Below are 14,586 nucleotides of genomic sequence, written 5' to 3' on the forward strand. Positions count from 1 at the left end.
ATCAACAAGTTCATGAAGGGTTAATAAGAAATAAACCAAAAATCAATAACCATATTTGGTTATTTAATTCAACATAAACAAAAGCGGGGATAGCTCAGTTGGGAGAGCGTCAGACTGAAGATCTGAAGGTCGCGTGTTCGATCCACGCTCACCGCAATTTTTTATGAGCATGCATTTTATTTTAGGTTCATTTAATAAATGAACTAGATTCTAACCCGCATTAAAATGCGGGATTATTTTTATGAAATGATGTTAGAAGTGTTTACGATTTTATTAAATTTTAAAATGAGTTCGATTTAGAATGTGTAGCTTGTAGTTCGGTTACTTATTTGTTTGTTAATTAGTAAATTTTATCTTTTTCTTATATAAATATTAGAATTTTTTTTCCATTAAATCTTGTCAAAAACATAATATAAACATATCATGCTCAGAATCTTAAATTTTAAATGGCTTCTAACTTTATATGCTACCGATAGATTGATTTGTTAGGATTTATATTTGATTAGTTTTATTTTTTATTAATCATTAAAGGGAAATAACAAAGATAAATATTGACCATATTTTGCTATAATTAATTTAACCGAATAATCGTGGAACATAATTAAATCAGCTATAATTAACATTTCCTAAACTTTTTCAATTTTTGTTAGCAAAACAGGTAAGTAGAATCTATAACATAATATTTTATGTATAACTATAAATTTGTTACATATTTTATATTACGTGTTAGTATAATCTGGTTCGAGTTATTCTTAGGTTCACCAACCAATAGCATTATGCTATTTAATATTCAGTATTTTTTTAAAACAGAAATAATATATTTTCAAGTTATATTATGTTTTTAAAATAAAAAATAAAAAATAGTAATATTTGCAAAGAATAACTCTTTAAATAACTTATCAAACGAAAATAGGTTAAAGTCTAACTATATGTTTTGAATTAATGATTCTTATCATTTTAAGATATGGCAACATATCAAACAGACTATAATTATAAACTGATATTTTTGCTGGAAATATGTTAGATCCGGTTTATTAAAGAAGTAAATTGGGAATAAAATGGTGTCACACAATCAAAACGATTTCATATGATATAAATTCAATTTACATAAAACATATGAATATTTATGTCATAATAATTAATAGATTCATATATAAAGCAGTAAACCGAAATAAAATGGAGACTCTATGAAATATGCAGAACACTAATCGTTTGGTATTAAATGTTTTCTATGTCAACCGACTTGGAACTTTGTTTAACCATAAATGAAATATGTATGTATTATGTATATAGTTCGTGAAGGGAATAGGTCAATATAACCTAATACAAACATCTCGATACATAATCTCTTTGAACCATTAATCCAAAACGTAATAACATGATAAGTTATATATGAAAGGATAATTTATGTTGGGCGAGCGTCTATATGAACGGATAAGTTATGAAAGACTCCAAAAATTTAATGACAACATTTACAAGCAGATAAAATAGGATTCTAAATTAATAGATTAGATTTAATGATCGAGTTTAATTTTTTTTTTTTTTAACTCAAAGAACATGAGAACTTAGCTCAAGTTTGCAAACATGGCAGACCAGTAGAACTGGTTAAAGAAAACAAATCAAAAACATAAGCATCACTGACAATGAAGACCAAGGTTAACTCATCCTAAAGGAAGGATTTCAAAGTTCACCAATAACCTCAGTCTGGATGAGATCATGAAGCCACGCCGGTCCTCCCAAGGCAAGGTACGAACGTAGTCGTCCATCACGGAGAACACTTGTAGATATCTTTCTTGCCACCTTATTAGACTCCCGTGACTCTACTTCAAACTCGATAACAGTAAACTCCAAGCAAACTGTCTCTATCTGTCGAAGTAATCACCTATATCTTGGCCAGCGAGCAGGAGTTTTTATTGCATCTATCAGCTTTTGAGATTCAGTTCCAATACTGGCCTCTTCTATTCTCAGATCCCTTAGGCTTCGAAGTACCCACAATAGACACTCCATTTCAGCCGCCAGTTTGTCCGAGGTAGGTACGAGTGCGTCTCTTGCATGCATACACACATCTCCTCGATGATTTCGTGTGATCCAAGCTACTCCTATGAATTGTTTATCACTTCTCCAGCTAGCATGAAGGTTGCATTTTATCATACCTTGTGTTGGCGGAAACCAGTACTTTGGCATGCCCATATCAGCCTGCACCTGCCCTCCATTACTCTCCGCCTTGTTCAGTTTATTCCATAAAGCTGCTTCCTCTAGCGTTCTCTGAACCAACAGGGATGGCGATTCTTGTGTCTCCGCATATAACAAGCTGTTTCTGTTCTTCCATATCGTCCAGAGGATCCAGGGGATTGCTTGTCGCCGTTCCTGATTAAAAGTACTCGCTTCCATGAACTTCAAACAGCTACCAAAGAGTTCAATCAAAGAAACGTCTTGAAAGACATAATCCAGAGGTAAACGGAACTCTCTCCAAAGTTCTTGTGCCTTACTGCAGTGGAAGAGAACGTGTTGTATTGTCTCCACATCTTGATTACACAACTTACATGTTTGTTCCACATGCATACCATGAGCTGTAAGGCGTTCTGCAACAGCTAGAGCCCCAGACACCGCCCGCCACCAAAACATACGAATCTTTGGTATCGTCGGTAGCTTCCAAATAAGCTTCTTTATTTCAATTACCGCCTGATCTTCTACCCTGTGATCGTCTCCACGGTTTGACGTTACGCTTGTAAGGAGCCAGCACCCACTTTTAACTGTGTAGTCACCTGACTTGTTGAAAGCCCATATCTCTCTGTCTTTCACTCTGCCAACACCAATCTGTTTGATTCGATCCACCTCATTTGGTGGGAAGAGCTGCTGCAGTAATTCCATTTTCCATTTTCCATCTTCACCTATGAGCTCAGAAACTCTCAGGTTGACATCAAAACATGGTTATTTGTTCACCGGTCTTCGAGGAACTTCATCCAAAATCCACTTATCAGTCCACACATGTGTATCTCTTAGTAAATTTAGATCACGAATTACATTAACAATATTTAATGAACATTACTAATTCATGAGTTTGGTCGTTTTTATATTTATTATACATACGTGGATAAGTTCTATTTTTCTTATGCAAAAAGATAATTTCTATATTAGTGATATTTATTCCCTATATTTAAAATATAAAACCAAAAAGTTATAGATAAATATGAACTGTACCCGATTTTGGTTGTTTGGTTTTATGACCAACGACAGTGATAATGTATAAGGGCAATTTTCTCAACTAATATTTTTCAAGTTTTTGTCATCAAAAGAACAAAAAAAACTGACCACTAGAGATTTCATTAAATAGTCAAAAGACTTTTCTACCATTTACTTTATGGATATATAAATATAAGAAAATAATATTTATTTTTATAATTTTGAACTATATGTTTTCAAATTCGAAATTTTATAAAAAAAATCAGAAATTTTCTTATCAATTTTTTTCCAAATTTGCTTTTTGGAACTATTTTAAAAAATTTTATTTTTTAATATTTAATTTTTTAATTTTTTGAATTTTAAACCCCATGCCTAAAACTCACTCTTTAATTGTAAACCACAAATCTAAGATTAATTAACCTTAAGGGTATAAAAGTATATTTACCCTTTAAATAAATTTCTTTTGGTCATTTTTTGGGGGTTGTTTTGTGAAAATAAACTAAATAAGTCTATCTTAGGAAATTTATCCATGTATTTTATATCTCAAAAATATTTATCTACATTTTGTTATTATCGTTTAACATGAAATATTCCTAAATTTTTTTTTTATGATTTGAATAGACGAAAACCTTGAACATGAATCATCTGAAAACTTTCAAGCGAATTAGATTTTTGGATCATCATTTATTTTTAATTTAATTGATTTTTAAGTGTTGACTTTATTTTTTATTTAATATTAATGTTTTGGAGTTTTTAATATTTAAATTTCGAGTTATATAATTGAAATTCTTCTAATTTAAATTTTATAATTATTTTCTATTTTTATTATATTAGATCGCAAATTACTTTATTTAATTCATGATGTAGATGATCTGAGTTGAAGTTTAATATTGAAATTTATATAATAAATAAATTTAGCTAAGATAACTCATAAAGAATTCGAGCTCACCATGAACTGAGCTAATTTGAGCGAGGTAACTCATTTTGACGCCCATTTTCTGCATACATCAAACGTGCCACGCGTGTGTACGGTGTACCTAAAAGTCTGAACGACGTCATCGCTAATTGAACACAGTCGAACGATTTATGCAATGCTCTTAATAGAGAGAATGAGGTTCATAAAGAATAAAGAATATAAACGGAATGTTTGTATATTGCGTTATACACCAAAATGATAAACGAATTCAAATAACTTTAAAACAGTTAAATATAAATAATCACATTCTGATTCTTGATTGCTTTAAAAACATCAACACTCACTATATTACATAACAAATTATATGAAATTCGAAATAAATCATCTGAATGAATCAAGTCTTTTTATAAATCTCTTTCTTTCCTGTAAAATTTCAAAAACAAACAATGTCTGTCTCTGCATTTTTTCACCAAATGTTGTATCATTCATCTTCTACCTTCCACGAGGATGAACAAGCTGCGAAAACACAGCACTCGTAGTAGCATCTTCCGCATCATCATCAGTCCCCGTCCCGGAGTTACCTCCTCCTCTCTCCATCATACTCATACTATTATCAAACGGCTCCATTGGCGCCATCGGTATCCCAGGGATATGGTTCGTACTATTATCATCAGCCTCCATCAAAGCCGACGACGTCTCTTCAAGCTGCAACGCGTACTCCAAGTTCCACAACACATCTCCCATGGACGGCCTATCAACACCGTACTCCGCCAAACACTTCTCCGCAGTTTCACCAAACTTCTTAAGCGACGCAGGGTTCACTTTCCCTGTTAAGTAACTGTCCATGATCTGATCGAGAAGACCCTTCTTCTGCCACGCCATGGCCCATTCAGCTATGTTCACTTGCTCCCTAGGCAAAACCGGGTTTAAAGCCGGTCTGCAGCAGAGCACTTCCATCAAAACAACCCCGAACGAGTACACGTCTGACTTCTCGGTTAACTGCTGTCTCCTGAAGTACTCCGGGTCGAGATACCCGAAGCTTCCTTTAACCGCAGTGCTCACATGGGTTTGGTCGAGCGAAGGTCCGGTTTTGGACAGACCAAAGTCCGCGACTTTCGCCACTAAGTTCTCATCTAGTAAGATGTTTGTTGTCTTCACGTCGCGGTGTATGATGCTCTGCGACGCGCCGGTGTGTAGGTAATGCAGCCCTCTCGCCGCGCCGATGCAGATCTCTAGTCTTTGTTTCCACGACAACGGAGGAAGCTCAGCTCCGTAGAGATGACTCCTCAACGGTCCATTGGCCATGTACTCGTAGACAAGAATCATCTCCGACCTCTCGTCGCAGTAACCAATCAGGGATACTAGGTGTCTGTGTCTGAGTTTGGACAGCATTTCGATCTCGGTTCTGAACTCAGCCATGCCTTGCTCAGACCTCGGGTTCCCTCTCTTAACCGCGACTTTAGTCCCGTCCTCTAACGTCCCTTTGTAGACGCGACCGAACCCGCCGACACCGAGCAGCGAGCTCTCGTCGAACTTGTTGGTAGCGTCCATGATTTCTTGAAACATAAAGACACGGCCGAGATGAGTCGAAGCTAGGGAGATGCAGCTCGCGGTGTTGCTCTTGTGAGAAGCTGTTGATTTGGTGAGAGTCTGAGAGAGTCCGTATAACGGCAAAGGCAACCACGGATGTCCGTTACCGTTACCGTTACCGTTACCGCCTTCTTGAGGACTCGTCAAACGTTTCTTCCTCGAAGCGGCTAAACAGCAGTAGCAACAAACCGCGATTAGCAGAACCGCTGCAAACGCGCCAACCGCGGAACCGATGATCACTTCCGTTTTCTTGGAATCTGATCCTCCAGGGAGGAGAGACTTAACTGAAGACAAACCGCTTAAGCTCTTAGCTTCGTTACAAATCTTCAAAACCTCTAACCCATTCATAGTGGCGTTGGTGATATCAGCTTGAGAATCAGGACCAACGCTAACGGTCAACACACGGGGAGACTCAACGGAAGCGTTGGAGATAAAGTCTTTAAAGTAAGGAACGTTAAGACCATTAGTCAACGTGGACAAATCAAGGCTTCCGAGAGCAAGATCATCGTTAACATAAAGATTGAAGACGAGCGTGTTCAGAGCTTGGCTCACGACATCGCAGAAATGAACACGGACAAAGTACCTGAACTCTGGCTCCACAGGGAGAACCCAAGTCACGTTGAAGCTCGGGCTCGCTACGTTCGCTTCTTCGCCCATCGTGTCAGCGGTAGCGTAAACCATGTTGGGAGCTGTCTCTTGCGTCACGGAAGCAGAGTACTTGATCGAAGAAGGGTTCGCCGTCACGACGAGAACGGAGCTGTTCACGTGGAGATACTTGGCGTCGTTCTCCCATTGTCTCCCCAGAGTGTCGTTCTCCGAAGTCAACAACGGTCCTCCCATGTTTAATCTGTAGACTGTTTCGAACGCGAGGTGGGAGAGACCGCTGAAAGGAGAGGAAGGGTTTAGAGCCAGAGCTTGGTCGGGGATGAGGCTGTCCGGAACAGAGACGACTTCAATCGCGTTGACGAACACTACCGAACCGTTCCAAGGGATGAAAGTCAAGGTCAAGAGATCTGAAGTGACGTTGACTGCGTACTCTTTGAAGATGTAGGACCCGTTGTGGCTCTTGAATGAGAAGTTGTTCAGGAGGACGAAGTCGTCTGTTACGACTGTGATTGACGCGGAGTTCAAGTTCCAGTTGATTGGTGAGAAATGGAGACGGATCCAATGTCGACCCAATGATGTGATTTTGAACCGGTACGAGGCTAAACCGGAGAAGACGCGAGCGGTTTGGTAGATCGAGATGCTGGCGTTGGAGCTGGATGTTGTTGCTACGGAGGAGTTTCCGGTTTTGAGGACGAGAGATGGGTGGAGAGAATCTGGAACAAAGGTTCTGCCTTGGTAGGTTATGTTTTGCGATGAGCCGCAAGAAATCAAGTAGTTGTCAGGCGGAGTGAACAAAGCAGATGAAGTATAACAAGAAAGGAACAAAAGAAGAAGAAGGAGGACAAGAAATGGTTTTGTAATGATGAACACCATTTTGTAGATCTTGTAGCTTTGGTGAGAGTACCTTAAAGCCAAAAAAAAGAAGAGCTGTTTTTTTTTTGAGATTGCTTTTGAAGAGGCAGCAAAAGAATGTGGATGTATTTGATTAAAAGCTTTGGGTTTGGATTCACATGGCGGAAAACCCAGTTCAAGAATGTGTGTGTTTTGGGACGAAGCAGGAACCAATCAAGAACTCTAGAGAGCAAAGAACAGAAAAGGAAAAGGCAGAGACTTTTCAAGTGGTACTTTCTGCAAGTTTCTCCCCTCTCTCTCTCTCTATAGCTCTTTACAGGCTGGTTTGATTATTATGCTGTCATCTTACAGTGGAGAAGCAACTCAAATGGGAGGAGGCCTTCACAAGGGCCTACATAGGGCTGGTACTTCGGATATTCGGTTCGGGTTCGGATAAGATCCGATCGGGTCCGGGTTTTTCGGATAAATGAATTCTATACCCAATGGGTACTTAGTAAATTTCGGTTCGGGTTTCGGATCGGGTACTACAGGTTTCGGGTCGGTTCCGGGTACCCGTTTCTTATGTGAATTATATAAATATTTACAAAATAAAATAATTATATACCAGTTTTTTATTTATTTATTTTATTTTTTAAAAAAAAGTTAATAGAAATCGTATATATATTAGTAATATGTATTAAATACAACGAAGTTGAACTAGTCTAGTGGTATTGCAGTTGTTGCTTTGCCTATCCAACCCGGGTTCAACCCTCGAAAGATACAAATCTATGTTTTTTAAGCATAGAATTCGGGTTAAACGGGTATCCGTTCGGTTTCGGGTAAAAACCGGAACCGAACCGATACCCATGGATAATTAACACTAATACCCATCGGAAAAATTGCCTAGAACCGAAACCGAACCGAACCGGTCCATTTCGGGTCGGTTCCGGTTCGGATATTCGGTTATGGATAAAAATCCCAGGCCTAGGCCTACACAAAAGGAGGTGTGTGAGAGAGAGAGAGAGACTCCTAACTAATTAAATAGAAAATTAGGGTTAAAGAATTAATAATAAGGTTAGTTTTGTGCTTCTCAAGTTTAATAATGATTATTGATTAAACTTATCTTCTTGTCTGTTGTATACTTCCATCAAATCGCGGCGGGTATTAGCTGTTAATTTTTATAGTTTTGTAGTCTTTTTCCAAAAAGATAAGAAGAATATTGAATGGAAACGTACGTCTTTTGGTTCTAGTTGAAGTATATGTGGGTCACTATTATCACCACCGCTTGTTTCAATCCATTGTGTTTTATGTTGAATTCTGATCGGATGCCCGTTTTAATTCAGATTTTTTGTTTAGCCTGTTAAAGCTTCATATTTACCACTAAGGCATTTTCAAAAATATTATCATCATTAAGAGGCAAAAAGATTTTTATACCCTTCTTATATATATATATGATAAATAATTATTTAAATAAATAGAAATATTTTTTTATGTTTTCGAATTATACTTTTTCAAATTCAAACTTTTTATAAATTTTTTTCTTGAATTCTTTTTTTCAAAATTTCTTTTTGAAAATTGAAAACTATTTTTGAATCTATTTAAAAAACACTATATTTTTTAAGTATTTATTTATATATTTATTAAAATCATAAATTTCATATTCCAAAAACCTACCCCTCAACTCTAAACCCTAAGTAGATTAGTTAACCCTAAGGTTATAAATGTTTTTTTTCCTCTTTAAAAGTAAAGATAAAAGTGGTTAGTATAAACGTGAAAAATAGTATTATGAATGTGGTATTTTTGGCAATTTTCCTTTAATTAATAATATTTTAAGTCTTAGTATAATTTATGATTTTAACTAATAATTATTTCGGATTCAAACTTTTTGGTTAATAACATTTTGGAATTCTTATATTTTAAGATATCATATCAAAATGTACATGTAATTGAATATTTAAAGTTTTTTATATTTAAAGTACTTATTTTGAATGTGTTTTTTTAATTTCAATTTTTTTACATGTTCATATTTGGTTAATAATACTTCGGATTTGAATATATTTTATATCACTTACATGATCCATTAGAGCATTTTTTATAACTCAAATCAATTGCGAATACAAAATTTTAGCTTAGAAAAAATTAGATATATACCAGAGGTCATTAGCTCAACTACAAATGACCCTGGCCATTGTGTTAGAGGTCTCCAGTTCGAATATCCACTTAGACGAAACTAATATTATATGTTGTGGTTTCGGTCTTGGAAATTAGGGCTTCAGCCCGAACTTCATGTAATTCAAAAAACAAAAGTTTAGATATATGAGATTTGAGGGGATTTACTCTGATGGAATTGTGTGAGCCCATATCCAACTATATATTATCCTATTAGTACGATATTGTCTATTTTGGACCTAAACCGCATGGATTTACTTTTGGGCTCTTTCCCAAAAGGTCTCGTACTATTAGAGTTGGATATCTCTTTATATATTAGACTTTTTATTTGTATAATTTCCAATGTGGGACTTAACTTGTTATCTCACATTCTCCCCGTCAAGGTAAGGACCACATTCATCTCGTATGTTTCCTTCGGCAAATTATCTTCGGTACCACCTTGTACCAGTAATCGCAGGGCTTCCTTTGAGAATGTTTCTCCCACTACATCACAGGTTTCATGATCTTCTGACTAATCTCTGCCAAACCTCATTTTTCTACCTTAAAGGATCTCATTCTTATTTAAAGGGTATTTTGGTCTTTTTGCAGATCTTCGTCAAACCTGGTGCTTTGATACCAATTGTTGGGATTTATTAAATCCATGTTCAACTCTATATTATCTGATTATTACGATATTGTCCACTTTGGGCCTTAGGCAAACCCGCATGGATTTACTTTTGATTTCTTTCCCAAAATGTCTCGTACTAATTAGAGTTGGACATCTCTTTATATATTAGACATTCTTTCGTCTAATATCCAATGTGGGACTTTGTTTGATATTTCACATTCTCCCCCTCAAACTAAAGGTCACACTCTTCTCGTGTGTTTTTTCTTCCTTGAGAATGCGTCTCCACAACATCTCTCGTTCCTTTGAAGATGTTTGTCCCACAACATCACAGGTTCCATGATCTTCTAACTAGATCTCTTCCACAGACTTCTTCTTCCATCTTGAAGGGTCCCGTCCTTACTTAAAGGGTATTTTGGTCTTCTTATCGATCTTCGTCAAACCTGGTGCTCTGATACCAATTGATGGAATTGTGTGAGCCCATATCCAACTCTATATTATCCGATTAGTACGATATTGTCCACTTTGGACCTAAGAGACTGGTCCGCATGGATTTACTTTTGGGCTCCTTCCCAAAAGACCTCGTACTAATAGAGTTGGATATCTCTTTATATATTAGACTTTTTCTTTGTCTAATTTCCAATGCGGGACTTAACTTGTTATCTCGCATACTCTCTCAATCATACTGGGTTTGATAATTGTATTTATTTGTGAATAAATTATCCATCTTTATTACAAGTGTTTTATATGTAATGTTTTGCAAAGTATATTATGTGATTGTGGTGAAGTTTGGATTGGATCAGTTTGATATATACATGTTAAACATCTAGTCATATATTTTGTCATATGATAAAGTTTGATACGTCGTTATCACATACCACATCATCAACAACAGTTTTATATAGCACATTTGATGATGGGTTTAGCATTTTAACAAACTCAACTTATAAATAGTAACTATATAAACTTACTGTGGCAATGCAATGAAGCATGTACATATGATAGCTAGAAACTGAACTTTGTTGTTGTTTCTTAGTTAATTGACGAAACAAGCATATATATACTGGAGGTCTACTTGTTAGTGTAGAAGTCATGATATTCAATATCAACTAGGGAATGCTAGTAAGTTAGATTTCGTATACCAAAACATGATTTCAATGTTTTTGTCAATAAAAATGGTTGACAGCAGGTAGAAGAAACCTAAGAAAGAGCATCAATATTCATAACTCTTAAAAAGTTGTGTTTTTCGCAACATTTTAAACTCTTAAAAAATGGTATAAATTTTAACATTTAGACCCAAAAAAAAAAAACATTCGTAACTCTTGCAAAAGAACTCGCATAATATTATATTAGTTTAATTTGTTTTATGATAAATCTAGGTAAATTCTAATTATATGAAAAAATAAACCAATAAAAATTGAAAGTTTTTTAAAGGAGTTTCTAAAAAAAAATATCGAGTGATTCATATAGACTCTACAAATGTCGAGTCTATCATTCGAGAAAAAGTTTTTCACCTCTCTGTTATTTTTTTAGGGGGATTGAGCTGTATAACTTTCAAACAAATTATAATTCATTGTATGACAAAAAGACCTAGTTTGCAAATATGTATTGTGTCTTTTGTATAATAATGCCATTATACCCTTGTATACAACCGGTGAAACCTGCACAGAGAAAACAAAATTTCATTAATAATTTGTAACTGTAAAAAGTAAAACGTGGTCTTTCACTACTCACACATCTTTTTGAATTGAATTTCTTCTCATCAAAAGAACAATCAATTGTTCTAAAGAAGAGACAACGATGAAGTCATAGGCGATGAGCACACACAACAACTCTTTCATTTTTTTTCCTTTTTTTCTTAAATCAGTTGATTCTCACAATCATGCTTTTGTTTTCATACTCTGTTTTTGTTTCTGTTTTTGTTTTACAGATCCAGTGGTGAAGTACATACAACGATGAAAGCGTAGACGGTGAGCACCCACAACAACTCTTTCATTTTTTTTCTTTTTTTTCTCAAAACAATTGACTCTCACAATCATGCTTTTGTTTCCATACTCTGTTTTCGTTTATGTTTTTGTTTTACAGATTCAGTGGTGAAGAACAACGACGGCGAGTCGGCAAAAGCATCGTCGTGTCGGGAAAAAGAGAGGAGATGAAGACGATCTCTATATGGTGGTGAAGAATAATGATGGTGAACGAAATAAATGTGTATCAACCTGTCTAAAAAAAGAAGAATTGAAGAAGATGAACTCGTTGTCTATACTATATTCGGTGAAATGAATAGTATAGTATATATTCTTAAGTATAGCTACCTATGTACGGTTACCATACTATTTGAGACATATTTATATACTACTCCTTAAAAATGTAATAATATGTCATGTTTTTTTAATTTGATAGGTCTGTTCTTTGTCATTTTGTGTGATTGATTGTAATATGAAATTCATTTTTCGAGTGTTGGACAAATTTGATTATTTGGAACATTCGTTTACTATACTACCTAGACTATATGGAATATAAGATATGCAACATGCTAACCAAGTAAATGTGCTTTCAAGTGTTTAATATTGGAAAACAATTTATAGATTGTATTTGAGTTTATAGGTTCCTGCCTAGGGTTTAAATTTACTAAGTAAATGTTTGGGTATAGTAAACCATATTATATACATTCTATTTGAGTTTATACTTCCTTGATTAGGGTTTAGCTTAATCTATTTATTTAGGTTTAGGGTTTAGTAATTAGGATTTAGAGTTTAGAGTTTAGTATTTAGTAGTTGGTAGTTGGGGTTGGGATCATCATTAACTTCTTACATGCAATCATAAACATTTCATAATTTCATCAGTTTGTACTATTCTATTTATTGATTAGTGATTTGTTGATTGGGTTTAGTTTATGTACGATTGAGATTGACATTGAAGCAAACATTACCACCTTCCATGAAGGCATAGCCATATCAACATTTGAGAAATATGATATTTTGTTCCATTCTATTTGGGTTTAGGGTTTAGGGTTTATACTTGAGTTTAGGGTTTAATGATTAAGATTTAGGGTTTAGTATTTGGAAGGTAGGGTTGAGGTTTGAGTTTAGTGACCCTATCATTATCGTTCCATTTGATGATTAGTAAATAATGTTCTATTTTGTTTACCAATATGTACTATATTATGTATTTTGTTCCATTCTATTTGGGTTAGAGTTTATTGATTAGGATTTAGGGTTTAGTATTTGAAAAATAGAAGTTGAGGTTTGGGTTTAGTGATAGCAGTTTAGGGTTTAGTATTCAAAAGTTATGTCTGTAATTAGGATTTAGAAGTTGTGTGTTGGGCTAGGGCATCTCCAATGACACTCTATTTTTTCCTCCATAATTTACACCAAAATAGAGTAACTCTATTATAGTGTAACTTTTGCTCCAATGGAGTGGAAAAGTGACATTCCTCTATATTTCACTCTATAATAGAGTAACTATATTATAGAATAACACTATTGGAGAAAAAGTTACACTATAATAGAGTTACTCTATTTTGGTGTAAATTTATAGAGAAAAAAATAGAGTTTCTTTGGAGATGGTCTTAGAGCCCTATACTATTTAAAAGCTAGGCCTGAATTTAGTTTAATATTATATTATTTTCATATTTTGATAATTGGGTTTAGGGTTGATAATTAAGGTTTATATTTGGGTTTAGTATTTTAAAATTTGGTTTGAGTTTAGTATTTAAAAGTTGTGTATTGGGTTAATATGGAATGCATTCTTTATTGAAAAGTCTTATATTTTATCTATTCATTTTACTGTCATTCAGTCACCTAAATATAGTTTATATTTGGATTAGGATTTATGATTCAATATTTTGGAGTTGAGATAGTGTTTAGTATTTAAGGATTATGGATGTGGTTTTAGTCCTCTTATACTACTTCGTGTAATGTGGAATATAACATTCAGTACATACATATGTGGTCAATAAATATGTAACTTGGATGTCTCTTTTTTCTCCACTCCTGGCCATATATTATTTGTTATAATACTAGCCATATTTTTTTTTTTTGTCTACGTCATCTTACCTTTTTCCCTTTCACCTGCTACTTGTACGAAAATGGTTAAAACCGGATCAAAAGAGACACAATTGTTAGTTACCTAATTATGTCAAAATCAGTGACATGCACTTAATTATCTTCCCAAACTTAGCTATTTCGCAAATTCACCCTTTTTTCATATATATTTATGGAAAGAACTTGGTTAAAATATCCAACTAATGATGATGCTCTAACCATATCAAAGTCGAACGTTTGCATTAATGATAAAAAGAAATTCGTCTTATATATGTTTCAACTTTTTTTTTTGTCAACTATATATACGTTTCAACTAGTAAGTTAAATGCATTTGTTAGCATATACTAAAATAATAATGGGAAAACTGTTTTTTTAGAGCAAAAAAATAGTAACTATATCCTTTTACACTAATCTATATTTTGTGTCATATTTTCCTATAATACCCTTTAATATTTATGAAAATAATTTTATTAAATAGTTTTACAAACAAAAAAAATTTGGAAAAATAGTAACATTTGTTAAAATACCTATATGAACTTAATGGTATATTTTCCAGTTATAAAAAAGTTAAAATTATAAATTTCAGATCATGTTCTAAAAGAAGTAGAAATGACATTCTACGAAGTAGAAAACGAAATCTACTT

The 14,586-nt window shown here is 34.3% G+C and overlaps 2 protein-coding genes and 1 non-coding gene across 3 annotated transcripts; 1 reads left to right on the forward strand and 2 right to left on the reverse strand.

Moving 5' to 3' along the window:
• The first annotated feature begins 83 nt into the window (after window positions 1–83).
• On the forward strand, window positions 84–156 carry TRNAF-GAA. The gene has a single exon. It is a non-coding gene; the product is annotated as a tRNA-Phe (tRNA).
• Window positions 157–1,878: 1,722 nt separating this feature from the next.
• Window positions 1,879–2,871, reverse strand: LOC106423158. Its single transcript, XM_013863937.1, has one exon. The coding sequence runs from the start codon at window positions 2,869–2,871 to the stop codon at window positions 1,879–1,881; it is 993 nt and encodes a 330-aa protein (XP_013719391.1).
• Window positions 2,872–4,355: 1,484 nt separating this feature from the next.
• Window positions 4,356–7,538, reverse strand: LOC111213977 (receptor-like protein kinase THESEUS 1). Its single transcript, XM_048768443.1, has one exon. It carries the CDS (start codon window positions 7,166–7,168, stop codon window positions 4,592–4,594), a length of 2,577 nt encoding a protein of 858 aa, XP_048624400.1. The 5' UTR covers window positions 7,169–7,538; the 3' UTR covers window positions 4,356–4,591.
• Between the last annotated feature and the right edge of the window lie 7,048 nt (window positions 7,539–14,586).

This window comes from Brassica napus, chromosome C9 (genome assembly GCF_020379485.1).
Source record: "Brassica napus cultivar Da-Ae chromosome C9, Da-Ae, whole genome shotgun sequence".
Classification (NCBI taxonomy): domain Eukaryota; kingdom Viridiplantae; phylum Streptophyta; class Magnoliopsida; order Brassicales; family Brassicaceae; genus Brassica; species Brassica napus.

Bases quoted from the DNA above. Each gene is read 5' to 3' on its own strand.
- LOC106423158 (XM_013863937.1), bottom strand. From the start codon at position 2,871: ATGGAATTACTGCAGCAGCTCTTCCCACCAAATGAGGTGGATCGAATC.
- LOC111213977 (XM_048768443.1), bottom strand. From the start codon at position 7,168: ATGGTGTTCATCATTACAAAACCATTTCTTGTCCTCCTTCTTCTTCTT.